This window comes from Glycine soja, chromosome 20, assembly GCF_004193775.1.
Source record: "Glycine soja cultivar W05 chromosome 20, ASM419377v2, whole genome shotgun sequence".
Taxonomy (NCBI): Eukaryota; Viridiplantae; Streptophyta; class Magnoliopsida; order Fabales; family Fabaceae; genus Glycine; species Glycine soja.
In genome coordinates this window covers 35,978,331-36,005,807 of record NC_041021.1, presented here as the reverse complement: position 1 = coordinate 36,005,807, position 27,477 = coordinate 35,978,331, and the positions used below count along the sequence as shown (strand labels likewise).

The 27,477-nt window shown below is 33.3% G+C and overlaps 3 protein-coding genes across 4 annotated transcripts; all 3 read left to right on the top strand.

The window, feature by feature from the left end:
- Window positions 1–2,127: 2,127 nt before the first annotated feature.
- Window positions 2,128–7,587, top strand: LOC114403869 (transcription factor bHLH104-like). Of its 2 annotated transcripts, XM_028367075.1 has the most exons (5): window positions 2,128–2,293; window positions 2,987–3,049; window positions 3,399–3,476; window positions 4,040–4,202; window positions 7,059–7,587. In XM_028367075.1, exons 1-5 carry the CDS (start codon window positions 2,196–2,198, stop codon window positions 7,317–7,319), a joined length of 663 nt encoding a protein of 220 aa, XP_028222876.1. In that variant the 5' UTR covers window positions 2,128–2,195; the 3' UTR covers window positions 7,320–7,587. The 2 variants fall into 2 exon arrangements, with proteins under 2 accessions (XP_028222876.1, XP_028222877.1); XM_028367076.1 differs by lacking the exon at window positions 3,399–3,476.
- Window positions 7,588–14,897: 7,310 nt separating this feature from the next.
- LOC114402048 (uncharacterized mitochondrial protein AtMg00810-like) lies at window positions 14,898–15,353 on the top strand. The gene has a single exon (XM_028364591.1). It carries the CDS (start codon window positions 14,898–14,900, stop codon window positions 15,351–15,353), a length of 456 nt encoding a protein of 151 aa, XP_028220392.1.
- A 148-nt stretch (window positions 15,354–15,501) lies between these two features.
- On the top strand, window positions 15,502–24,258 carry LOC114402047. The gene is made up of 7 exons (XM_028364590.1): window positions 15,502–15,702; window positions 22,378–22,501; window positions 22,616–22,686; window positions 22,909–23,169; window positions 23,249–23,413; window positions 23,502–23,784; window positions 23,921–24,258. Exons 1-7 carry the CDS (start codon window positions 15,502–15,504, stop codon window positions 24,256–24,258), a joined length of 1,443 nt encoding a protein of 480 aa, XP_028220391.1.
- Window positions 24,259–27,477: the final 3,219 nt, after the last annotated feature.

Here is a 27,477-nt window from a genome sequence, read left to right as displayed (position 1 = left end):
AGAGTGAGACAAATAGAAAATCTTAGTGATGCAATATTGAAAATACTATCAACTCTTTATATGTGTGTGTTACTTTACTATAACCGAAAATTAAAGAAAAAATTGTTTTGTATTCCTTACTAGGTGTTGGCAATGAAAGAGAGTAGGCATGATAAGGAAAAAAGATAAAGTGCATTTGATTTGCTAAGAAGACATGATAGATAGAACAGAACTAGACAAGTAGCTGAGTTACATGATAACTTTTTGTATTATATGTTGTTTGGTGGTCGATATACAATACAAGTAATTTTGTGTTGTATCTTATTTGATGTGCTTATGCACGAGATAAAATAATGTAAATTTTACTATAATATCCTTTGTACTGTGCAATGTTTGGTTTGCACAAGAAAAGATACTTAACATGATTTTGAAACTTTTTAAATTATTTTATTATTTAACATAAAATTTATTATCATGCTTTACTAATATTTATAATTTATTAATATTGTGATATATTTTAAAGCATTATTTTAGACTTATTGTCATAAAAAATTTACAATTTATTAATTATATTGATATATTTTTAACTATAACTTATAAGTATCATATTATAAATTGAAAAACAATTCAAACTAGCATTATTTATTTAACTCAGACCAGGCCTGACTTTCGTGACCATTTCAATTCTTCTTTTTTATTCATTTTTATTTTTTTATTATTTTTTTTGGGTTAGGGTTGGAATCGGGTCACAGCAACCCAACCCAACTCGCAAGTAAAGGAATGAGTTGGAAAACCCTACGTGCATTAACAACACCTTGACAACACAACAAAGCAGAGGCACCTCCATGGAGGAGGCGTGACCCCTGACATCACTGGGCGCAAGGCTTGGATGTGCGAGGCCGCCACATGGTCACGACAATGGTGGCGGCGTGACACGGTCTCGTTGGAGTTAGCCAAAAGAAAAAAAAAACATGGCAAGAAAGAGGAAGATGACGATGGAAACATTTGAATAAATTAACAATGAAAAAAAAAAAGAAATAATGAGCAAAAAGGGATCAGCAGCAGTCCATATGATCCTTGTTAGAGGCCAAGGTGCCCATCGACGAGGTTTAGAGAGAAAGAATGAAAAAACGAAAGGGAAGAAGAGGGGAAGGAAGAGAGAAGAGAGTTGAGGTTTAGAGAAGGCGACCCATATGAAAGAAGAAAAGAGGCGTGAGATAATGAAAAATAAGAAAATAGGGATAGTATTTAATTTTTACTTTTGTTAAACACTGAACAAAAAGTTATACGAGGTTAGTGAGTTACAAGTTTTTGAATATTTGTCCAATCGATTATTCTTTATTTTGTACTATCCCTCAATCATTTTTTAACTCAAACGTTGGACAAGTATTGTTGAGTCCTTTATTTTTTTAGCGAATCAAACACACTCATAATATCTTATTGAAAACTGTTGTAACACCCTAAACATATTTAATTTTTCATATTTATTTGTAACGATGATTTAATGGTTATGATTTTTTTTATAACTTACAAAATTAATTTGTGAATATATCTTTGTTACAAATTTGATAAGAGCCAAATTATTTGCTATCTAAATTTAATTCCTTTTTAAGTGTATTAATAAATTATCTTATTGTGTACCAAAATAAATGTATTTTTAATTGTGAAGTCTTTTAAATTTAGTCACATATTTATAAAATTATTATTTTTTAATTAATATCATTTTTCATGAGATAAATGTAAAGTATATTAAAATTTCTCATGAAAAAAATATTATTATTATTAATTATAAAATTAAGATGTTATTTTATTTTATAGATTAAAATCATTAATTACAAAGGTTAAATATTAATAGAAATTTTAGAAAAAAAACTAATTTAAAGTAGTCTATTTTCTAATTCAATTTATTTTTCATCCAATCACTCATTAATTTTTTTAAAAAATTATTTTCTAAAGAGATAAATCTTTTGAATTAATTAACTCTTTCAATTTATTTTTATTTATCTTTATCTTTAAATTAAATTTTAATAAATTTTTAAAAGTTTTTTTGGTAGTTTATTTGTTATACATTTCAATTATTATATACATTTAATTATATAAAATAATATTTATTGTCTATACAGCTAAAATACTGTTCTTATTATTTGGGTACGCAATATTTGAAGGTTGTGTTATTCTGAAAGAGAAGATAGGGAGGGCGGTTTGGTTTGGTGCAAATGGATTCCTTAGAAGACAGCGGCTGTTGGGATTTTCTCGATTACTCTTTCATCGATCAAGCGCCCCCTGATTTCCTTTGGTCCAATAACAATAATAGGTTATTTATTCTCAATTTTTAATTGTTATTTTTTTTCTTTTTTGATTACATGTTTCTTCTTTCTGGGTTTCATTGTTGATCTTTGTGGTATTGATTTGCTGATATATGGTGAAAAACAAGACAACCCTTTTGATATGGTAATCCATTTGATTGATTGTTCGTTGTATTATAGTGGTGGCTCAAGTTCATTTTTTTTAATTAAAAAATAAATAAATCAATTGTTATTGATTTGGTGATGTATGATGAATTTTTATTTTGGTTTGCATGGTTGGATTCTTATTTTCTCGTATACCTAGTTCAGAAATTTGATTTGAATGCTTCATTAGCTCCCAGATGTTAATTGTTGTTGTATTATTGTATGCTTTTGTTTTATTAGTTCGGGGATTTTAGTTTTTGTGTCATTTTATTTATTGCCCTAATGTATGGTAATCAATATATATGATTGATTGTTCTTTCTGGGGTAGTTCAAGTTCATATTTTTTATAAATTTTATTTTGAGTTTAGTTGTTGCTTTTGTTCTGGGAAATGTAAGGTATTGAAAAGTTAGATTTTTGATAGAGCTAATGGCGTCTATTGATGCATGTAGCCAAATCACATGGCAGGACAAGAGATGGTGGCTGCTGTCTTTACTTAATATTTTTTTTTTGTGGCAAACATGGCTGATACCTTTCTCTTTTTTGCTGTATTTGCAAGTGTGAGCACCGAAATTGACATTCCAGGTGATGCTGTTGCTTGTCAAGAGAACACCAAGAAGAGGTATCTTGTCTGTTACTTTTGAAGTGATGTACTGTGTGAAAATGTGAGGATGTAATTAGTGGCTTGAAAAGTTGATGAAAATATTATTTTGACTCTATACATTCCCTCTTTTAGTTAGAATATCTGTAATTTCATTCATTAACCAAAATAAATCTAAACTTCAAATCATGCATGATTATGTTACATATCTGATTCAGTCTCAAACAAGCTGTTCAGTTGTGGTTATTACCTAACAGATTGGTTGGGTTACCTTTCTATTTTGTGTTTATATAGGGGTAGTGGGGCAATCTTTTGTATCATGATACAGCTTGGTTGTTTTTGTGATAAGTTTGGTGCAAATCTTTTGTAGGGGACGCACCGATTCATGCTTCAAGGCGGGATCAAAAGCTTGCCGTGAAAAATTGCGAAGGGAGAGACTCAATGAAAGGCATGCATGCTTTTAAATATTAAATTTATGATTCATGTCATGCCAGAGTGCTTACTGGCTGCATGTTTAGCTTTTCATGTAGCTGTTGCACAATGAATGTTTACTCTTCCCATTAATTTCTGGTTACTTGTTGCTTCACACATTTAGTTTGTACTGTCATTTTGGATACTTGAGGTAGATGCATCATGCATGTGTATGGTACCACTGATGTGTATGTACGGAATTTACAACTCTGTCAACCAAGATCATTGTTAGGCATATTTCTTCTGAGTGCAAGGCGATACCAACTTTCATAAATTGTCAGTTGTATTCGTAGGACTACTTAATGTACTTTATCCGCCCACTGGGTTACGGGTGGGTATTTTACCAGTCATTTTGATTGTATCAGATCTATCATTTCTTTCATAACTTTCTATTGTTATGTCAAAAGTGGTCTTAGTTTCTAGCTACTTAAGATAACTAGGTATACACGATACTTGTGTAACAATCACCTCATATTTTGTATTGTGTTTTGCTACTTCTTATAATGATTAAAAGTAAGAACTTGGTTGTGATTATTGCAGGTTCTGTGACTTGAGCTCTGTTTTGGAGCCAGGGAGACCTGTGAGAACAGATAAACCAGCTATACTTGATGATGCTATCAGAGTCTTGAGCCAACTTAAAACCGAAGCCCAGGAGCTCAAAAAAACAAATGAAAAATTACTAGAGGAAATAAAATGTTTAAAGGTCAGTATTGTTTCAACCATTTACTGTAGTGACTTGAATATTTTATTTCTCTTACTTTCTAGTTGCTACATCCCTGATTAGTTTTCTTTGAAATGTTGGCTTCTCTACCTTCATTCTTGAAACCTCACTGAATGATGTTGTTGGAAAAGAAAATGAATTGTAATTTTGTGCAACTACTATAAGCTTCATCTTGAAATGATTAAACTTCTATCATTTTTTTTACTAGCTCATAAAGAAAGCTTTAAGGGCTCCAACCTCCACTTTTTGCTAATGGTTATTTGATTTGTACTGCTAAAGTTAGAGAGTTTTGTAAGTATTAGGGGTGAAATGATATGATTTTAGCATGCAGTTGATGTCAGGATGCATACCAATTAAGCATTTACTAAGATAGTCCTTTTCTGCATGGACAAAACAAATAATGATTAGTTCTCTAATTATGCAGCTACTATGAATTGGTAAAAGTTGATGAGAAAAATATTGCTGCAGAGACCTATTTAAGTGTCAAAGAGTGTCCTGTTGTATTTACCTCTTTCTGATTTTTTTTTCCTAAAAAAAACCTGGAATCAGAATATTCAGGTAGTTGTTTTTTCTTTCCTTTGGACCAAAAGTGGTGGTTTTATGTCGCATTGCTTTTGGATGTTGTGCATTCTACTGTTTCGTCCTACACTTTGGTTTTATTTTAAATTCAACTTCTCTCTCAGCAACATGGTTTATTAATTATTTCAACATAGTTTTGTGTAATGTCACCACATCCTATGTCAGAGGCATTATTATTTCTAATTAATTGTCTATTGTATTTGTTTATTTAATCTAATTCTTCTGTCAGCTTGTTTAATGACACAGTCTGTTCTGACATTTCAATTCCATTAGCTCTACATTCCAGTTAGTTATGCTACTTTATTTCTCACTTCTCATCAATAGTTGTATTCTGCCATTTGTATGCATGATTATAAATTACCACGCCTAATTCAAGTTTTGCAAATTAGTCAAGTAGTGACAGTGACACTTCAACATGGTAGCTATGTTTTATCATCTCTATTGAAGATGTAATGTCATATATAGATTCAAATGGTTTTCTTGCATCATTGAAGACACCTTAGGAGTTCAAACTCTGTAAAATAGACTTGAAAGTTGTATTATAGTATTTCTTTCAAAGTTCTACAAATACAACAACAACAACAAAAGCCTTATTCACTACGTGACATTAGTTACATGAATCACATGAAGCCATTTGGCTCAGAAATCTGTCATGAGTGATCTGTTCTCGGTCTATTGACAAGTTTTATGTTGGCTGCCGAGGACTTACAACCCTCCTCATTTATCATGTCTTGGGACCGACTATGATATACCATAGTTGGAGTTGAAGTCTTCCAATAGTATAGTATACAAAAATTATAGTCTTATGATTTAAAGAAGTCTTGACCTCTAAAACCTAGGTGATTGATTGGATCATGAATGATGGTTGATATATTGATAACTAAATAACTAACATAACATAGCATGATGCAAACGTGAGTTAGAGGAAATTTGTGCTTCAAGCTATAGCCTTTATGTATTGCCTCTTTCTGTCTATAACTCTCTTAAAAGAGCATTAGTTTGCTCTAAAACTCCCTCTTTAGGAGTAAAATCGTCGACTTGGGTTGCAATCATGGCCTGTGTAACATAGCTCACACCTGTAATTGTGATTTTAGATGATTGATTGGTCATGGAGTGTTGATATAATGCATGTGTGCTATAGGAAATTTCAATTTGTGCTTCACCTAGCCTTATACTGTCTCCATCTCTCCATATAACTCTCTTACAAACTATTATTTGGCTCTATAACTCTTATTATGGATTTGACCTTCAATCATGGCCTATCTATCTTAAACCACAGGCTGCTAGTTATTTCCTGTCGTATTCTTAGTTGCAATCTGGAGCTTTAAGACAGCCCTTCCTACAAATTCCCATATTTCTGTTGTTTGTAGTAGACCATTTCGCAATACCTTCCTTGCTTAGATGTATAATTTGAAATATCAAGTTTGAGATAATCATATATCAACAATGGTGATGAGGCAATCGTAATTTAATATCAGGGTGTATATTATCAACTGCTATTTATATAAAACACTGAAAACTTGTTAGAAGACATAACCGTAATGTACTGATAACTAAGTGGTTGGATATAATAAATTTATATCATTACCATGGAGCAAATATGTCTTTTGAACAACCTCTGTTATTTTGGCATTCCATTCCCCTATATATTACTTTTATGTAATCTGCATATCAGTTTTTAGGCTGAAATACAATTAGATATGTCTCAAATGCACAATAAATGGATACTCTTGTAGACATTGGTTGATGATTAGCTTCTGGTATTAACTTATGTTAGGTGCCTATACATATCATTAAGAAATTAAAAATAATCCAAGGTATAAAACAAAGGTCGCCCAAAAAAACCCAGAAAAATAATGCATGCACTAGTAAGGAAAGGAGAGAGCAGAAACATGCAGAAGTATGGTTTGTTTTTTTTTTTTGGAGGGTGTTATGTATTAAATTTAGTTGAAATGTGTTTGCGAGTCTAAGCAACCATGTAGCTAACTTCACCAAGTGGGATCAGAATTTGTTATTGTATTGAAATATGTTAGCTGTGGTACAAGAGTTCATCAACAATTTTTGTTTTTTAGGTTACATTATATTGGGTGATCTATGTAGCCTATCACATCTAGTGAGATAAAACTTTGTTGTTGGTGATGTATCAAAATGTGTCTAGTGGTACCTGAGTTCATACTTCAACAATTTTTTAGTTTACTCCAGAGTTACATTGCTTTAGTGTTTGAGTCTAAAGTTCTACATTTTTTTCCCCATCAACAGGCAGAGAAAAACGAACTACGCGAAGAGAAACTTGTTCTGAAAGCAGATAAGGAAAGGATTGAGAAGCAGTTGAAGGCCTTGCCCGTTGCACCAGCAGGGTTTATGGCTCCACCTGTAGCTGCTGCTGCTGCAGCATATCAAGCAGGGGTGAACAAGATGGCCGTATATCCAAACTATGGCTACATCCCAATGTGGCAATATCTTCCTCAATCTGTCAGAGACACATCACATGATCATGAGCTCAGGCCTCCAGCTGCATAGTTGTTTCTATTATTGTTGCACTTTGGATAATTATTTAACATTTGCGAAGTATTGACATGTAAATATTGTCATCGTTTCGATTATTTATTTTTATTTTTTACTTAGTATAATGTGCTAAAAATAGGTTTTCAAGTAATCTATGATGGCAATGACATGAAAACTCTGTCGATGTACATTGCAAATTGCCCAGTTCTTCACTTCTTAGTAGCTCGCTAAATTCAATACTAAATTTATTGAAAGTTTTATTTTATGAGAAAATCTAAGGTGACGCTACCTGGCATGTTATTTGTAGTTTTTCAAGCAAATTATAGAAATCTCCCCTGAAGTTTACTTTAATTACACATGCACCCCTCCTTTCCCAAAAATGTCCCTATTTATTTTCAACACAGACCCAACCTAATCTCAATTGTCATCCCCTAAGGAGTTGCTGTGGTAGTGGTGAGAGAGGGAGTTGATGGTGGAGGGCTGTGACAGCCGAGAGGCATGGAGTCGAGGGTGATGTGATGGGGCCGGTGTCTAGAGGTGAGCAAGATCTATGAGAGTGGTGAGTGAGATCTGTGAGAACTCAAAATTCTGAATCCCTCTTATTCAACATTCTAATCTTGGCACTGCAACCATTTCCCTTGTCCTCCCGTCGTCGTCGTCGCTGTTGCCTTGCTCTTTGATTATCTCTTTGCCCTTTCAGCAACCAATTCGACGTTGTTGCATTCAACCCCCTCTTCTTCCTCAAATTGATTTTGGATAACCAACGTCTATATTGTTCTTTATCTCAACCCCTCTCATACTTTTCTAAGCAAACAAGAAAAGAGAAAGGTTGTCAGAAACAATCTTAACTTTCTTTTGTCTTCTTCACGCACCATTCATTATGTTGCTTTCTTCTTTGCATTCATTCATTCTCATGAGAGGTGGTCCTTCGTTGTTGTGTCTATTTTGGTCTAGGCGCATTGGTTATGAAGGTTCGTTGGCAAGTGGTGGTAGTTGGTGTGACTGTTAACGACGAAGGTAAGGTATGTTGATTTTTTTTTTTGCAACTTCAATCTAGTTTTATAAGGAATTTGCAATCCTTAAAAAACTTACGGATTGATCATCTATAAGTTTTATAAAAGTTTCGTATTGATAATTCATAAATTTTATATAACTTACGGATTAGCAATTCGTATGATTGTTATGAATTGACAATATGTAAAACACATATGGATTGTCAATCCGTAAGAACCTTTTTTTTTATTTTTTTAAAATTATTTTTTAAATATAATTAGTTTTATCATTTAAAATATTTTTAAACACATATAGTTTCATAATTTGTACCTTTTAATTTTTATAGTTTGAAAGTGATGTTTATTTTAAAATAATTTATATTTTTATTTTATTTTAGTCATTTTATTTAAAATTGTTTTTTAACAAAGAAATATTTTTCTAACAGTAAAGGAGCACACTGTCAACTATTATACAACAATGCAAAATATTCATATGGTTCTTTTGTAAGAGATAATTATACATCTGCATCATCATCACTAGCTTGTATCCCTAAGGCTGCCTATAGTCTGACGTAATCCCCTGATTCTAACCATAGTTGACTTTCATAAACTAACTAATAAATTGAATAATAAATAAATTTAATTTAAAATACTGAATAAATTACTATTTAATAATTCATAAATAAATATTTAATTATTTTTTAATTTACTTTTTAATACTTTTATATATTCATAAATCAATATAGAAATTCTTTTTAAAAATTTATACACTTCACATCACTAATTCTAGTAAACTTAAACATATGTTCAAAATCTAAGTACAATTTTTTTTTTATTTCTAATAAATGACTATTTCATTTTTTTTTACAAATTAGTATTTGAATACTTTTAAATATTTATAAACAAATGAAGAAATTTTAATTTTATACTTTCAAACACTATTTATATAAATATTTAATACTATTAGTGTAATAATATTTATATGACTATATCAATAAAAAAAAATCATTTACAAATTGAGATTTTCTTGTTAAACTAATTTGTACAATATATACTTATAAAAATTTGGAATTAATGATATTTAAAAAATTTATAAATAACTATTTTAAATATCAAATATAATTAAATTTTTTATCTTTTAAAATAAATAAATAACAATAATATTTATACATTCATTTTTTTAATAAGCAAAATACTTAAATTATTTACTTATTGAATAAATTAATTAAATAAAAACACATTAAAAATATACAACAATATTTATTTATAAATTAATTTATTTTTTAATAAGAAAAATTATTCTTATTTTATTAATTAATAAATTAAAAAAAATTATACGAATTGGTAATCCGTCTGTATCATACGGATTTCAAATCCGTATAAATGCCAAACACTATAAATGTCAAACGAAGAAAAGGGGCGTAGACGAAGGGACTTATGACAAATGGGACGACAACGTATATGGTGGGAGCAGTGGCACTCATTGGCAGCACGACGCAGATGGAGGGACGAATGGCGGCCTCTTGATGACACTGAAATGAAGAAGGAGAACAACAATGGAGAAAGGGTGAGGGAGAGAAGAGGGAAAGCAATTTTAAATTTTTAACTGAAGGGCATTTTTACCACTTTACTTAAAATGTTGGATACACCAACAATTTTGTTGGGTGCAAAAAAAAACCCTTCTCATTTAAGCAACTTTGAATCCATTTATACATGTAAGGAATAATTTTAAGAATGGAGATTTCACTTAAAAAAAATGGAGATTTCAATTCACTGCTATTTGAATTGATTCTTGAATCAATTCACGGGCTAATACATATTTGAATTGCATCACTTATTCATAAATGGATTCCAAAAAAATAAAATGTATGGTGCGTGCCGGGAATAGTTTCTTTGATAATGCATTTGCTCGAAGATGCTTGATAAATGGAAACATCTTGAATGGAGAATTGCTTTCTCTTTTTTTTTTTGACAGAGAAAGGGAATGAGAACATTTTGGGAACAAAAAATCATTGAAACATCATGTGCCAATCACATGCATATTTATTAATGAAACTAACGTTGTTTGGGACATAGGGGAGGCTTGTGTAATGAGAATGTGGAAGTTAGGAGATTTTGTGTAAGGTTAAAAAAAGAGAGGAGGAAATACATGTGTAATTAGAGTAAATCTTAGGAGAGGTTAGTATAATTTGCTTTATTTTTATGGTTTAGTTGTATTTTTGGTTTCTATAATTTATGTGTATTTTGGTCTCTCTGAGTTATTTTTGAGATACTTAAGTTTGTATATTGAATTTTCTTTTCCACCTAAAATCATTAAATTCTCGTTCTCTATTTAAAATCTTCATAAAATGAGTCGATTAAATTGTTTTAGATCTTTGACTCAAAGTTCACTAATCAAACAACAAATTTCACCTTAAAAAAAGAAAAGAACTACTTTTTTCCTTTTTCAAACTCAAATTTCACATATTATTAAATGCGTTTAACTTTTAAATTTTTGAAGTTGTTTCATATCTCAAATTCATTATAAACTTTACAAATATTTTGATAATAAAAATGAGAAATTGAGAGTTTTAATTAGCAGAAAATTAATAGAAAGAGTAATTTTTCTTAATTTCAATAATTGAAAGACTTAATTAAATGGGAATAATTAAGAGACTAAAATCACACGTATATCAAATTATTGGAATTAGAAGTACACTTAATTCTTATTTTTTTTTATAAATATAGATCACAAATTTTGCCTATGTCGTACCTTTGTGCAAAGGTATTTTTGTTTTTTTGAGGGAAAACATGATCATATCATTTCATTAAGGAGAATAACTTGTACAAATGTGGGAATACAAATAAAATCATGGGAGCTAGCATGAAAAATTGATGTCCTAGCTAACTTGTGAGCAACAAAATTTGTTTGCCTCCTTACTAAACTCACACGAGTTTTTGATACAAGAAAGAGATGCCCTACATTTGGCTAATAAAACATGGAAAGCATTGTGTGTTGAAGATTAATCTAGAAAAGTGTAAATGTATAATTGGTGGTCCATTATCTAGAGAGTTCTACACCTATGGATATGTTGTAGTGTGTAGAAACTTCTTGATGGATGTAGAAAAATTATCTTATTATCTAAAGTCATAGAAGCACCTAGAACATTATAGAGATGAATGGTAGATGATAGATGAGTCTATAAGACTCTAGGACTAAGTAGTATAGAAGTGTGTAGAAATCACCTATGTAACCTATATAAAGACATAAGTTGTAGCAAGCCATGTAATGTAAGAAAAGAAGCTAATAAACACAATTCAAGTTAAGGTGTCAATTTTCTGAAAACTCATCCTCTTCCTACTCCCATCATTTCTATCATACATTTCTACCATATCCTTCCATAGAAAAAATGCATAACCACGTCCCATATCCTAACAGTGGCATCAGAGCAGTGTTGATCCTATGGCCTTTGCTACATCACCTAGCCCACCAACCTTCAACTATAACCAAACCTTAGTTCCCATATTTAATGGGGAAGCATATGATTATTGGAGCATCCAAATGCAAACTCTATTCATCTCACAAGACTTGTGAGATGTTATAGAGAATGGCTATCCAGTCCTAGAAAGCCAAGAAGAATTGGCTACGTGGACAGCAGCAAAGCAAAAGGAGAACAAGCAAAACAAGCAACATGATGCTAAGGCTCTACTATTCATCCAACAAGGAGTTAGTAGAGAGATCTTTCCAAGAATCATGCAAGCAAAAAATACAAAGAAGACGTGGGAGACTCTGAAAAATGAATTTAAAGGCACAGGCAAGGTAATTTCTATTAAACTTCAATCTTTGTGGAAGGATTTTGATAGATTAATAATGCGGGAAGATGAATCTATATAATCTTTCTTCTCTCGTGTCTCTAATATCTTCAATCAAATTATAAGTTACATGGACACGATTGAAGACAAGAAAATAATACTAAAAATATTAAGAAGTCTTCCCGTAAAATATGATCATATTGTGGCTGCCATAGAAGAATCAAAAGATTTATCTAAACTTACTCTAGTAGAATTAATGGGCTCTTTAGAAGCTCATGAAGCTAGAATGAAAAGATTTGAGCAGCCACTAGAGCAAGGATTCCAATCTAAAATTAATATCTCTAAAAATGATGGAGATAAGAAAAATAACCACGGTAAATTTCCTCAAAAAAGAGGAGGAGCATTTACTAATCGTGGTAAAAGGAGCGGAAAGCAATATAATAATAATGCTTCAAGCTCCTATTGCAAATTATGCACGAAAAATAATTATGATACAAATGATTGTCGGTACAAATGCAAAAAGTGCAAAAGGCACCTACACTACGAAAAAGATTGTTTTTACCGACAAAAAGAAGAAGCAAATTTTCTAGAAAATAAAGAATCCCTTGATCATACTTTGTACTCCGCTTTATCTTCTCAAGAATCAAGGGATTTATGGTATGTTGATAGTGGTTGTTCAAACCACATGACAAAAAACAAAAGTTGCTTTGTGCAACTAGATGAGACAATAAAATCCAAAGTTACACTTGGTGATGGAAATGTTCAAACAGTTGAAGGAAAATGCACCATTGCTGTTAAAACTCAAAATGGTAGCCAAAAATATATCCATGATGTTTTTTATGTGCTAGGTCTTAGTCAAAATCTTCTAAGTGTTGGTCAACTTATTCATAAAAATTATAAAGTCATCTTTGATGATGATAAATGTAATATCATGGATAAAAGAAAGGGCCAAATTATTTCTATCAAAATGGCTCCTAATAAAGTATTTCCTCTATTTATGCCATTTGGGCAAAACAATGCATTGAAATGTGAGAATATGGATGAGTCCATACTGTGGCACTTGAGGTATGGTCATCTAAACTTTAATGGCCTCAAATTATTAAAACAAAAAAATATGGTGCTTGGGCTTCCTTTTATTTCATCTAACCTTAAAGTTTGTGAAGGCTGCATTTATGGCAAGATGCACAGGTTACCATTTCCAAAAACATCTTGGAGAGCTAAAGCTCCACTTCAATTAGTGCATGCTGATATCTAGGAACCATCAAGTACCCCCAACTTTGGTGGAAAAAGATATTTTCTCCTCTTCGTTGATGACTACACTCGAATGATGTGGGTGTACTTCATTCAAAAAAAATCCAATGCATTCTCTTGCTTCAAGGAGTTCAAGGCCCTAGTGGAAAAGCAAAGTGGGCATTCCCTCAAAATCTTGAGAACAGATCACGAGGGAGAATTCAATGGGCACATATTCATTAATTTTTGCAATGATCATGGCATCAAGAAGGAGCTGACTGTTCGTCACACTCCACAACAAAATGGTGTCGTTGAAAGGAAAAATAGAATCATTATGGAAATGGCTCGATTGATGCTACAGCACAAGAACCTGCCAAAGAATCTATGGGCAGAAGCTGTTAGCACAACAGTATACATCCTCAATTGTTCTCCAACTAAAGCAGTCTTAGATATGACGCCATATGAAGCATGGTTCAACAGAAAACCAACAGTTGATCATTTTAAAGTTTTTGGATGTGTTGCTTATTCGCACATTCCAAAGGAGAATCGAGAAAAGCTCGATGAAAAAAGAGAAAAGTGTATCTTTGTCGGCTATAGTGACCAATCTAAAGGTTACCGATTATTCAAACCAGATTCAAAGCTGCTGATCATTTCAAGAGATGTAATCTTTGACGAAGGAGCAAGCTGGCAATGGAGTATTGAAGTCAATGAGACGCAAGAAGTAACCAATCCAAGCCCGTGCACACTGCCACCATCACCAACACAACATGACCAACAACACCAGCAAGAAGAAGTAGAAGAAGTCCCACAACAAAAATTTCAAAGATTAGGAAGGCCACACAAACCAAATCCAAAGTACACAAATGTTGGATTTTTTGCCTGTGAACCTCAAAAGTTTGAGGAAGCATCGAAAGAAGAAGTTTGGAGAAAAGCCATGGACGAGGAAATCAAAATGATAGAGAAAAATCATACATGGGAGCTCATGCAAAAACCAGAAGACAAGGAGATCATTGGCCTGAAATGGGTTTACAAAATTAAATATAATGAGGATGAAGCAATCCAAAAACACAAAGCACGACTTGTCGCTAAAGGCTATTCACAACTGCCAGGAGTTGATTTCAATGAAACATTTGCTCCCGTTGTGCGCATGGAAACAATCAGAACTGTACTAGCCTTAGCTACACAGTTGAAGCTACAAGTCTACCAGCTAGATGTAAAATCAGTTTTCTCGAATGGAGAGATTGAAGAAGTCTGCATGGAGCAACCACAAGGATACAAAGTTCAAGGAGAAGAAGACAAAGTATATCGCTTGAAAAAGACGCTTTATGGTCTCAAACAAGCTCCCCGAGCATGGAACAACAAAATAGACAAATACCTCGTCAAGCATAGATTCCTCAAAAGTCCAAGTGAGCCGTCACTATATGTGAAGATGCAAGGTAATCATTTCTTGATTTTGTTCCTATACGTAGATGATTTAATCTACACCGGCAACAACTCACAAATGATGAAAGAATTCAAAAAGGCTATGATGCAAGAGTATGAAATGACCGATCTTGGACTCATGAGATAGTTTCTCGGCATGCAAGTCAAGCAAAGACCTGGACAAATATTTATCTCGCAAGAAAAATATGCGGATGACTTACTGAAGAAGTTCAACATGCAAGATTGCAAACCACTTGCCACACCTATGGCGATGAACGAGAAGCTTTCAAAAGATGATAGGCAAAACAAAGTTGATGCAATAGTTTATAGAAGCCTAGTCGGTTTGCTAATCTACTTAACCAACTCAAGGCCAGACATCATACATGTAGTTAGCATCGTGTCTAGATTCATAAGTAACCCAAGCAAAGCACACTTTGCAGCAGCCAAGAGAATCCTAAGATATGTCAAATGCACAAAGGATTTTGGCATTTTGTACGAGGCAGATAGAGACTTTAACTTGACAGGTTATACAGATAGCGATTGGGCTGGAAGCACAAATGATAGAAAAAGCACAAGTGGATATGTGTTTCTTCTAGGCAACAAAGCAATATAATGGGCATCAAAGAAGCAAACGACAATTGCTCTATCATCAGTAGAAGCAGAATACATGGTTGCAACAAGCTCTGCGTGTGAAGTGACATGGCTCAGAAAAATTCTGCAAGACATACAACAAGACTCCAACAGTTATTCATTGTGATAATATGTCAGCTATTGCAATGACTAAGAATCCAGTATTCCACAGTCGTACAAAGCACATTGAGATTAGATACCACTTCATCAGAGAGCTCGTGGAACATGGAGAAATGAAAATGGAGTTCTGCAAGATTGAAGAACAATTAGCAGACATCTTCACCAAGCCAATTGCAACAGAGAAGTTCATCAAATTCAGAGACATGCTTGGAGTTCAAGACTTTTCTAGATTAAGGGGGGGGGGTGTTGAAGATTAATCTAGAAAAGTGTAAATGTATAATTGGTGGTCCATTATCTAGAGAGTTCTACACCTTTGGAGATGTTGTAATGTGCAGAAACTTCTTGATGGATGTAGAAAAATATCTTATTATCTAAAGTCATAGAAGCACCTAGAACATTATAGAAATGGATGGTAGATGATAGATGAGTCTAGAAGACTCTAGGACTAAGTAGTATATAAGTGTGTAGAAATCACCTATGTAACCTATATAAAGGCATAAATTGTAGCAAGTCATGTAATTTAAGAAAAGAAGCTAATAAGCACAATTAAGTTAAGGTGTCAATTTTCTGAAAACTCATCATCTTCCTACTCCCATCATTTCTATCATATATTTCTACCATATCCTTCCATAGAAAAAAGGCATAATCACGTCCCATATCATAACATTGTGCCCTACTGTTGAATTTGTTATGTTATCCTTAATCATTTTACAATCTGTTTCAAACATAACATTATGGAGATTGAGTTGCTGAATCTATAGTATGGTGTGATGAAGAGTAAAAACTTCAGCTTCATGTGCAGTAGGTGTTCCTGGATAGAGCTCTGTTCTTGCTTTTATGAAAGTACCCTGGTCATCACGCATGCAAAACCCGATACCAAACTTGTTCTGGTCAATGAAAAGAGCAACATCAAGATTGCATTTAAGTGAACCTGTATGTGGGGGGTTCCATACATAAGTAGCTGCAACTTGAGGAGGCAAAGTGTTTGTGTGGTTCTTCTTGCGCACAGATAGCCATTCAAATAAAAATTGTTACGCCAGAGAAATTGCAATAGAGGCGAGTGTTTCTATATTTTTCCAAAGCTTCTAGTTTCTGGATTTCCATATGCACCATAATGACAAAGCTACCATGTTGGAGTCATGCGGTTGAAGGTGCTCGAGAAGAGAGAAGATGAGATCATTGTAACTATCAGTAGAATCTATCTTTCCTCGAATCACATCCCAAAGATTAGCAGCAATCCAGATCTCTTTGGCTTTAACACATGCTATAAAAATATGCCATTCATTTTCGTGAGCAGAAACAACACTGAGATGGGCAATTAACTCCTCTAGTGAGGAGTCTTTGACGTATTGGTAAACAACCTCTCAGAGTCCTCCATAAGAAATGTTTGATCTTTGGAGGAATATGAAGATTCCAAACTAAATGTCAGTCTCTATTAGCCTTCAAGTGGTTAGTATATTGCAAATTTTCCATGATGCAATGGTATGAAGTTTCAACATAAGAAGAGCCATTTGGAGAGAAGTTCCAGATCAGTCTATCATCATTAGATATATTAAGAAGAGGAATAGATTTAATAGCATGTGCATCTGATTGGTTGAAGATAGAATCAATGAGATTGCCTCGCCATTCCTTTCTTTGATGATCTATGATATCTCCAATAATGAGGGACTCCAACCCAAGGGGATTTGTAGATGAAACCTAGGATCCTTGGGGAGAGTTGAGCCACAACTGGCACCAAAGGTTTATGGATAGACTGTTTCCAATATTCCACTTCATTCCCTCCTTGACAACAACTTGTGAAACATGAATACTACTCCAGACATAGCTTGAATTATTGTCTAACTTGGCATCCAAAAAATTCCCTCAAGGAAAATATTTATCTTTGATCACTTGTGAAACCATATATCTTGGTTGATCAATAATCTTCAACCTTGCTTTCGTATCATTGCAAGATTAAAAGCATGAAGTTGTCTAAAGCCCATACTTCCAAATTCTTTTTTCATTGTGAGCTTGTCCCATTGGAGCCAATTGATACCCTTTCTTGATTGATTTCTTGAACCCCACCAAAAAGAACTCATCATCTTCTGAAGCTCATCCTCAAGAATGGAAGGAAGGAGAAAAACACATATAATAAGTAGGAATGGATTGAGCAACATATTTAATTAAGATTTATTTACCGGCCTTTGACAAATTTTTGGATGTCCAATGGTTGATGCGCTTCCAAAGTCTTTCTTTGATGAATCCAAAAACTTTTTTTTCTGCCAATTATTTAAGGTAGGCCAAGATATTTCCTAGTGCCGAGCGTCTCAATAACACCCAAACGAGAGGAGATGGTTTGTATAGAGCTTTGAGGAGTGCTTGAACTGAAGAATATTTCTGATTTTTGGAAATTGATCATTTGCCTGAAAGCTCTACCATAAGTGTCAAGAATATTTTTTAGGATAGAAGCTTCAGTTTCATTTGACCGGCAAAAAAGAAAAGAATCATTAGCAAATAAAAGGTGTATGAGGATAGGAGATTCTCCATACACTTTGATACCATGGATGTCCCCTCTATTCTCATATTTTTTTATTAGTGAGAATAGTCCTTTAGTGCATAATATAAAGAGGTAAGGTGACAATAAATCACCCTGCCTTATCCCTTTTCTAGGAGTAATTTTTCCAAGAGAATCACCATTGATCAACATAGAATAATGAATAGTCTAAAGACAGATTTTGATCTAATTTATCAATGTCTCATGAAAACCCATCTTCTGTAAGAGACAAAACAGATAATTCCAATCAACTCTATCAAAGGCTTTATTGATGTCAACCTTTAGAGCAACCTTGCAAATTTTCCCTTTTATTTTGCATCTCATGTGGTGAATAAGCCAAAATGATATTGTCTAGAATTGAGCGATCTTCTACAAAATCTTTGGAAGTAAAGGCTTTAATCGGTTAGCAAAGACTTTTGAAATGATTTTATATAGGACATTACAAAGAAATACATAGAAAATTTCTCGGCCACAGAGATGCCAAAATCTTTTGAAGAAAGCATGATTTAAGCCATATGAACTAGGAGACTTGTCTAAATTCATCTGAAAAAGTACTGTTTGAAATTCCTCTAAAGAAAAAGGTGCAATTAGAGACTCGTTATCATAAGCAAAAACACATTAGGGAATATTATTCATACTGACATAAAGTCATTACAACTATTATCAGCACTAAAAAGATTATTAAAATAAGAGATTTCTACATCACATTTTTCACCATACTCATGAACTACAGTACGATCATCGCGAGCTAGAGATGCAATAAAATTATTTTTCTTCCTTGAGGATGTTGAGGAGTGAAAATATTTTGAATTGACATCACCATCCTTAAGCCAGAAATTTTTTTATCTTTGACGCCAATAGGTTTCTTCTTGAGCAATAAGAGCACCCAGCTTATTTTTTTATTTCCAGATAAGATCAATCATCATGTGAGTTTGGAGCAGCCTCCAAATCCCTCCTACAAGCTTCCAATATGTTCTTGAAAATCTCTTCTAATTTTTCGTCCCCGCTCATTCATCTATTTCGTGCACGAAGCAATTTTGTCAAGGAAAAAAATAGAAGAATTTGTCCAATCTACCAACATGACATCATTCAGTTTTGGTTCTTGTAGCCATGCATTTTCAAAGTGGAATTGCCTCTTGGAAGCTCTTTTCTTAGCATCATGAGGTTCGATGATGATAGGAGTATGGTCAGTTTGGAAAAAGATCAATCCACTCCACTGTTGCCAAGCCTCGGTCAAATTTTAATTTTCTCCAATACCATCACGCTCTCTTCGCCTTTTAGAGCAAGTAAATTGGTAACCCTCCATACGAAGATCATGGATGATCATTCAGGCCAAGATGGATGATCATTCAGGCCAATTTTTCGTCACTAGTGAGCAAATCATTAAAATTACCAAATACAAAAAGCTTGAGTCTGTCTAACCCATACATTTGCCAAGCAATGGGCAACAACATTTGTTTCCCTGTTAACATACTTCAACATGATTGACAATCACGGAAGATGCATATTGGTGATTTGATACTATAAGGAATTTTACATTATCATTCAATTATTATTTTTCATGTTTAGTAACAGTATTGACTTTTTTAAACATCTATAATTTTTTTTTTTATAAATCACTTTATATGAAAAAGGTTAGAAACACATTCTCTTGAACACATTTTTTTCCATTGGTTAAAACTTATTGAAAATGATAAAATTTTCAAGGTCTTATTTCATATTTAATGATTTGTAATCCTAATTTTGTAATTTTCAATAAATTTTAATCAATCAGAAAGAAAGAGAGAATTTGTGTTCTTAGCACTCATCTACATATATTCTTCACTAGAGATAATCTTGTACAAGTTAGATAAAGCTACTATGGACAATAATTTCACTAAGCTAAAACAATCTTGTGCTAGTTGATTTGTGTTTCATGTTATATATGATGATTTTTTTATTTTTTTTTTTGTGTGTGGTGGGGATAAGAATAGGTTGGACCCCTAACAAGAGTCTATGACCTAGTTTATTTAAATTCTGGCCTGACCTGTTTAATAAAAAGACTAGACTTGTGCTTTTATAAAAAAAAAACCTATTTAATTAAATAGGCTAGACTTGGGCTAGTAAAAAAGTTTATTAAGCTTGATAGGTTGGCCTATTTATTCATTTAATATAGGACAAATTATATGAGAATGACTATTTTTATATGAAAATAGGAATGACTAATCTCAAATGTTAGATTAAAATGAAAAGTCAAGATTAAAACCTCATTTAACCATCAAATCTCTATAAGATTTACCATAGAAAATTAAATATCTTAAAGACTAATTAATGACATCCTAAAATATCTCAAACCTATTATCACCATGACCACCATCCGTTTCCGTCACAACTGTCATGACCTCCACTATAATCACCATCATGATTGTCAACCGCCGCCACCACTAACATGACTTTTCTCGTTGTTACTATCGCCACCACCACCACAACACTGTGATCACATCTATGACAATCGTCATCGCTACCAACATAACCATCGTCGCTGTTGCTACCACAATCGATGGTGGTGATTGTGGTAACAATCTTAACGTAAATTAAATTTTTAAGATATTTAATTTTTTGTTTGATAAATCTTATATAGATTTTATGGTTAAATGAGATTTTAATTTGAATTTAAAATGTTTTAATCTTAACTTTTTATTTTAATCTAACAGTTAAACTTAGTCATTCTTATTCTCACATAAAATAGTCATTCTCATATGATACGTCCTAAATATTTTTGTGAATTATACTTTCATATTTAATATCTTAATAAGGTAATAATCTTATATCATAAATAAAATAAATATTTGTGATAAAAAAGGTCTTTAAAAGGGCTAATAGCCCAAGTTAGGCTTTTAAAAAGATTAGACCAAGCCTAAAAAAAGCCTCTACTAGACCATTAATTTTTTATAATAGGCAAGACCTATTTATATAAAGTTTGGTTTGGTCTAACCTATTCTTACCCCTAAAGAGCACTAATGAGAATTAAACCTTAGCCCTTGCTTCTAACTAAAATTTAATAAAAAAAACATTGACAATATAACGATTTTTATATTATTATCTAATTGTAAATTATTATGTATGATAAATTTATTAAATTCTATTCAACTACTTTAAAAATTATTTAGGATATTTTTTACTAGTTGGCAGTATAAAAATTAAACTCATTTTTAAAGACAATAGCATAATTTAATTTATACATTATCACGAAAAATTCTTAAGTAAAAGAAACCATCCATTTCTTTTTAAGCATAACTTGAATTAGAAGTGGCAAAATGTGTTCGACTAGTTGAGTCGATCGAGACCCATCCAATGAAATGTAGAACTTAGATTAAATGTTTTAATCCAAATTAAAGAGGGTTTTTTTAACTTGATCCATCTATGGCCCAATGTGGGCTAACCCGCACAAAACCCAGACTTTTACATGGTTAAGTTTCATTTTCATGTCCAAATTAAATCCAATTTTTCCCCCAACATATTATAGTCGGCAACCCACATTGGACCGGATAGTGCGTTGAGTTCCCACGCTCACAAATCTTTGGATTTTCCTACGTGCACCCAGCAGAATTGCTGGTGTACCCAACAAATAACCTGGAGTGGCAAAAATGTCCTTCAGTAAAAATTTAAAAGGAAAAGATTTTCCCTTGCGTCCGTATAACCACTGCACTTCTCTCCTTGGTTTTCTTCTCGTTGTCGTGCCTCCCTTCTCTGCTGTTTGCGTTCATTGTCGCCGTAGAGCCATTCGCTACCACCACCACAGTCTTTGTAAGTGGTTTCCTTTGTTCTTGCATTATTTGTGGGGGTGGGTGAGTTGTTTGGTTGTGAGATCCGTATAATTCATACAGAATATAGTATTTTCAAATATGTTTTGAAATATTGATTTTTTTTAAAATGAAAATATATTATTTTCCAATATGTTCTGAAATAGTTACTGTTTTTTTAATGAAAATATATTATTTTTAAATATGTTTTGAAATAGTTATTGTTGTTTTTAAGTATAAATATTTTATTTAGAATGTTGTTTTTAAATAGTTAATCTATTTTAATAAAAAATAGATTATTTTCATTTTTTTAAACACTTATTGTTTTATTTTTAATTATAAATATATTTATAATTATTATATATTAGTTTTTTATGTAATTAATTAATTATAGTGTTTTTTTAAGTTGCTTTTTAATAAAGAAGTTAATTCACTATATAAAATTAATATCAAATAAAATTTGAAAAAATATATATAATAATAATTTTTTAATTTATGAATGATTGTATTGTAATTGATTGAAGTATTGTTTGAATTTTGACATAAATTTGTATGTATGTTCAAATTTGCAGATTATGGTTAGAACCAGAGGTTTAGGTCGTGCTTTAGGCAGAATTACAAGAAAAGCCCTGGGGAGAGAAGATAATCATGATTCAAATGAAGCTCTCCATCGGCGAAGGCTCACAGCATCCGCACGTAGGCAATGAGAAGTTGTCGTTGTTGTTGAGGATGCTCCTCACTTGGATGGCGCAACTGAAGAGGTCTTCCAACAGCCTGAAGAAGTAGTTGTTGATGACTAGGGTTTTCCAGGCAGGCCGTGTGACACATCAGTTCTAACTGCCTATGCTGATCATGTTGCAATCATTGTTTGGAATGGAAAGGTATTTATAGTTTTAAATAAATTATATTTCAATAAGTATTTGTTATTATTGTTTAAACTGTTAAAATTGTTTAATTTTTTTTAAGAACGTCCTAAATTGAAGCTATCCTTCCATGGAAGGAAGGTTTAGAAATTCGGGAGGCCTATTGCTGAGATTGAAGGGTTAGTCGATGCCACAAGATTAAGTCTTTTGATCACATATCCATTGGACACTGGCGATCAGGGACTTATATCGACTTTTATGGAGAGACGACATAAGGAAACTAGCAGTTTCCATTTTCTAGTAGGAGAGGTCACCATCACCCTCGATGATGTGGCCTCTTTACTTCATCTGCCCATCATATGCGTATTCCATAGCTTCAAGACTCTTTATGACGACGAAGCGGTGTTGATGGTAGTGGAGATGAAGCCAAAGCTGAGACACTACATTGTCATGGGGCATATGTACAACTATCTTGGTTACGAGATATTTATTATAGCAAATGTGAGGTCGGACACTGGACTGTAGCAGCTCGAGCTTATCTTCTACATTTGCTAGGTTGCACTTTTTTTTTGCTAACAAGAGTGCAACACACGTACATGTGGTGTTCTTGGATGCCTTTCGAGACCTCAATCAGAGTGGAAGCTACGCATGGGGAACTGCCGCCCTAGTTCATATGTACGATAATTTGAATGATGCTTGTAAGAGCAGCAACAAACAACTTGATGGATATATCACACTATTACAAGTATTTGTCATTGAATCTTATTTAATTTTTTTTCTGAATTTTTTTATGTGTTGATTTGATATTTTTTTTATTTTGAAAATTTGTGTAGTGTTGGATTTATGAATATTTTCCATCTATTGCTGAGGTTTTTACGAATGAAGACTATGATGAAAGGCCACCCCATGATTGTCGTTGGACCTCTACGAAGGCCTCTATGAAGGCATTATCAGTGTCAACGTATCGGAAGCATCTAGATCGGCTGACAACTGCTGATGTTTGTTGGATACCTTACGGTGACCACCGTGCAGTTAGAGAGTTCAACCTAATTTCATGTTTTTATGGACATATCCAATGGGGTCCCGTTGACCAGAGAGGGTTGTGCGGTAGTTTGGGTATGTTCAGACGATTCCTCCACACTATCCAGGTTAAAGATTATGCTTTGAAGATATTGACAACAGATGAATGCATTTCTTTGACTACCTTGCACTGGTGGGCCAAATTGTGTTGTGCCTGGACAATGTGCACCAGATTATATGGACTGGTTCTACATGATTTTGCATCCATTCATGAGGCCAACACAGCTCGGGGATCCACCCAGACATCCACCTGTCGTGCAAGATGAGACATATATTGAACCAGATATGCCTCAGTATCCAGTGGTGGCAGCAACTATAGAGGAAGCACCTGCGCATGCAGTGGTAACATATATATTCATCTTACTCTTAATGTCAATAGCTGAAAGGTTGGAGCGGTTGCTCAACCTAAGGATAGTGATTGAAGGCACAAAAACATATGATGTCATGCAAGACTGCCTAAGGATCGCTAGAGGTGTCATTGTGGATCACAATGTATATGTGCGGTCGTGACAAAGGCGACACACGGATCACGCATGAAGACATTTAGAAATTTTTAGGAAAATTTATAGACTATGTTTATCATTTTATTTTATTTGACAACATTTTTCTTTTAGCAATTTTATTTGAATTATTTTTATATTACTATTGACAAATGTAAATTATTTAACCCTAAAGCATTTTTTATGTTCTACTAAACCCTGTTTTTCACATGACAGTTAACTCTAACAATGCATATAACACTAAACCCTAACTATTATAGTAACCCTAAACCGTTTTAATGTAAGGTATAACACACAATTATGTGAATTTCCTATGAAACAACTATATATTATTATAGTACATGACAATGTCATAGGTACCTAAATGTTCACTCTTCACTTAAATCAACATAGTCTCTTTTCAACATCATCAAATTTCTGTATTGCTACATTCTACTAATATATGGAGTTGGTCACTACTTTGCCTAAGGATGACAATTCCTAGACCATAACAAAGCTAGAGGCGATAAGGGACAACGATCTCTTAAATAAACCTGTTACACATGCACAAATTGTAACATCCCAATTTTTCGTAAATAAATTTAAAAAGCTTTTTAGAAATAAATAAATAAATAAATAAATAAATAAATATAGAGCAAATAATAGGCTGAGTACCCTAGGTATAAATAGTTATGTTAAGTCAGCTGCCTCCTTTTGGCCTCATTTTCGTTTTTCCCCTTCTCCTCTCAAAACCCTTTCTTTTTCCCGCAGCCCACCAAACCAGTCTCAGAAAAACGACGATCTTGAACCCGTTCACCGTTGGATCGTCGTGAAATTTGAGTATCATGTTCGCAACACAACTCCGAGCCTTCTAACCGTTGGGAATTTCGATATCATGTTTGAACTGAGAGAGACACCCTTCGCATTGTAACCTTTTTCTTTCCCGCAGAAACCCAGAGCTGTCTTGGTAAAACTACGATCCCGGTTTCGTTAACCGTTGGATTATTGTGAAATTTGGATATTTTGTTCGAAATTCAATTCCGCACGCTTCCACCGTTGAGATTTACGAGATAATATTCGTGGAGGGAGAAAAATGAATCGCATGAAGATAGCACAAGTGGAGGTTTCAATCTCTTCTCCGTCTCTCTGACGTTTGGGAATTCTATCGGAGCAGTCGGATGAATAATTGAAAGAATTTCCGGGAACCGCTAGAGATATTGCTATCGCTGGCTGAAGACACGTGAGCCCGCTTAGAGGTAAGGGATGAGTTTATCGCAATTGGGGATTAGAATGAACATGTGTAGGGATCCTTAGAGAACTAAATTTGGGTTTATTTTGAAATGTTTATTGAATTATAATTTTCTCTTTATGATTATAAATATAATATTATTGTGTTCTATGTACCAATTGATGTCCTGATGAGAATTGATTGATAAACTTGAGTGCTCTTGATGTCTTTGTGTTTAACCCATGAATTTGATTAATTGATTGTGATATAATTGTGAGAAACTATTTCAGGGATTTTACACCCCATATTGTGATGAAATCTTTTGTATAAATTGTTTGGTTGAGGTTATGAAATGATGATTCAAACTGTGAGTATGTGATAAATTGAACATGTGACGGATGATGAAATACATGTGTATTGAGATGAGATGTGTGTATTAAGTTGTGAACTATGAACTGTGCAATCACACAATTGTAAGACCCTTTAAGGGCGACGAGTATTGTGATGGGATCCACTATGGGAATCCGACGAGTTAAAATGATTTTGAAAACAATTGAGTAGATGTGTGTATTGCATAGTTCATAGGTAAAGTGTACATGATTCATGAGGTGTGATAATATGTTAAATTGAGATTATACCATTGTGATTGGGATTAAGTGTATGTGATAAATTGAGTATGTATATGATTGAGATATATATGTGCATCGAGTTGTGAACTATGAATTGTACAATCACACGATCATAAGTCCCTTCAAGGGCGACGAGTTAATGCTAAGTCCCTTTTAGGGCGACGAGTTGATGTTAAGTCCCTTTTAGGGCGACGAGTTGATGCTAAGTCCCTTTTTGGGCGACGAGTTAATGTTAAGACCCTTTAAGGGCGACGAGTTAATGATAAGACCCTTAAAGGGCGACGAGTTAAAATTATTTTGAGAACAATTGAGGAGTCGTGTGTTTTGTACAGTTCATAGATAGAGTCTGTGTGCTAAAATAATTTTAGGGGTTGGACCTGAATCAGGAGGGAGAGGCCCTGACGGACTCTTCGGAGTGTAGGCCTTGGGGGTCACCGGGTTTGAGTGCTCCTTTAAGCCTATGTTGATCCCATATGGTTGGAGCATTCTCGCAAAACATCGTGACCCTGACTGGTCTCCCTATGATCTTACTTAGTGAGAGTGACCTGACAAACCCATTGTGTGGTGTGTCTTGTTATGTACTCCTAAGCGCCCCAGGGTGGTTTTTCACTGACATGGTACCACATTGCATATAGGCTTGAGTCTTAGCATAACTGTCGCATACGCTTGCTAATTGTTTATTATGAAATTGATGTGTTATTATGTCTTGATCGGAGTGTGTGATTCCTGTGTATAATGATTGATGATTGAAAGGTGTGATTAATGAATGAAAAGTGTGATTGATGAATGACAAAGTGATGAAATAATGTGAGATATGCTAAGTAAATTGTATTTGGTTACTATATGTTGTGTTGTTTCTCTCTAGTAGTTAGCAATGTGATAACTCACTCCTGGTTTGCTGTTTGTGTTTGGATCTTGTGATGATCTTGAACTTTGTGTTCGGGGGAGCAGATGAATAGGTGGATGACTATGAAGAACCTCATGCTAGAGGACACGGGAACACCACGCTCTGATAGGATGTGACATTAGGATATAGGTTCTATATTAATTGTATGAGACTTATATGACTTTCTTTGAGTCGAGATGACTTTATTATTTATTTGGACAAGTTTGAATATGATGTAGAAGAAAGTGAATGTGAGCCTTTTACCCATTTGAAAAGCTTGTATTTAAAAATGTTTTAAAAATACTTTTAATTAATATTTGAATTTTTATTCCTTTATTAATATATATGTGAGGGGTAGAGGGTGTCACACAAACAATTTCAAGTTATGATAACACAATTAATTTCAAAAATTTAAAAAAAGGATTATGATGAATCTACCTAAACAAAATGATTGTCAAAGACGCGACCAATACATATTACACGATGCACATAAGAATTTGTTGATGG

Excerpts from the sequence above, each read along its gene's own strand:
- LOC114402048 (XM_028364591.1), top strand. The coding sequence starts at position 14,898 with ATGCAAGTCAAGCAAAGACCTGGACAAATATTTATCTCGCAAGAAAAA.
- LOC114402047 (XM_028364590.1), top strand. The coding sequence starts at position 15,502 with ATGTCAGCTATTGCAATGACTAAGAATCCAGTATTCCACAGTCGTACA. Across the intron at positions 22,502-22,615 it reads AAGGCTCACAGCATCCGCAC|GCAGGCCGTGTGACACATCA; the intron begins GTAGGCAATGAG and ends AGGGTTTTCCAG. Across the intron at positions 22,687-22,908 it reads TCATTGTTTGGAATGGAAAG|GGACTTATATCGACTTTTAT; the intron begins GTATTTATAGTT and ends ACTGGCGATCAG.
- LOC114403869 (XM_028367075.1), top strand. The coding sequence starts at position 2,196 with ATGGATTCCTTAGAAGACAGCGGCTGTTGGGATTTTCTCGATTACTCT. Across the intron at positions 3,050-3,398 it reads CAAGAGAACACCAAGAAGAG|GGGACGCACCGATTCATGCT; the intron begins GTATCTTGTCTG and ends AATCTTTTGTAG. Across the intron at positions 4,203-7,058 it reads AGGAAATAAAATGTTTAAAG|GCAGAGAAAAACGAACTACG; the intron begins GTCAGTATTGTT and ends CCCCATCAACAG.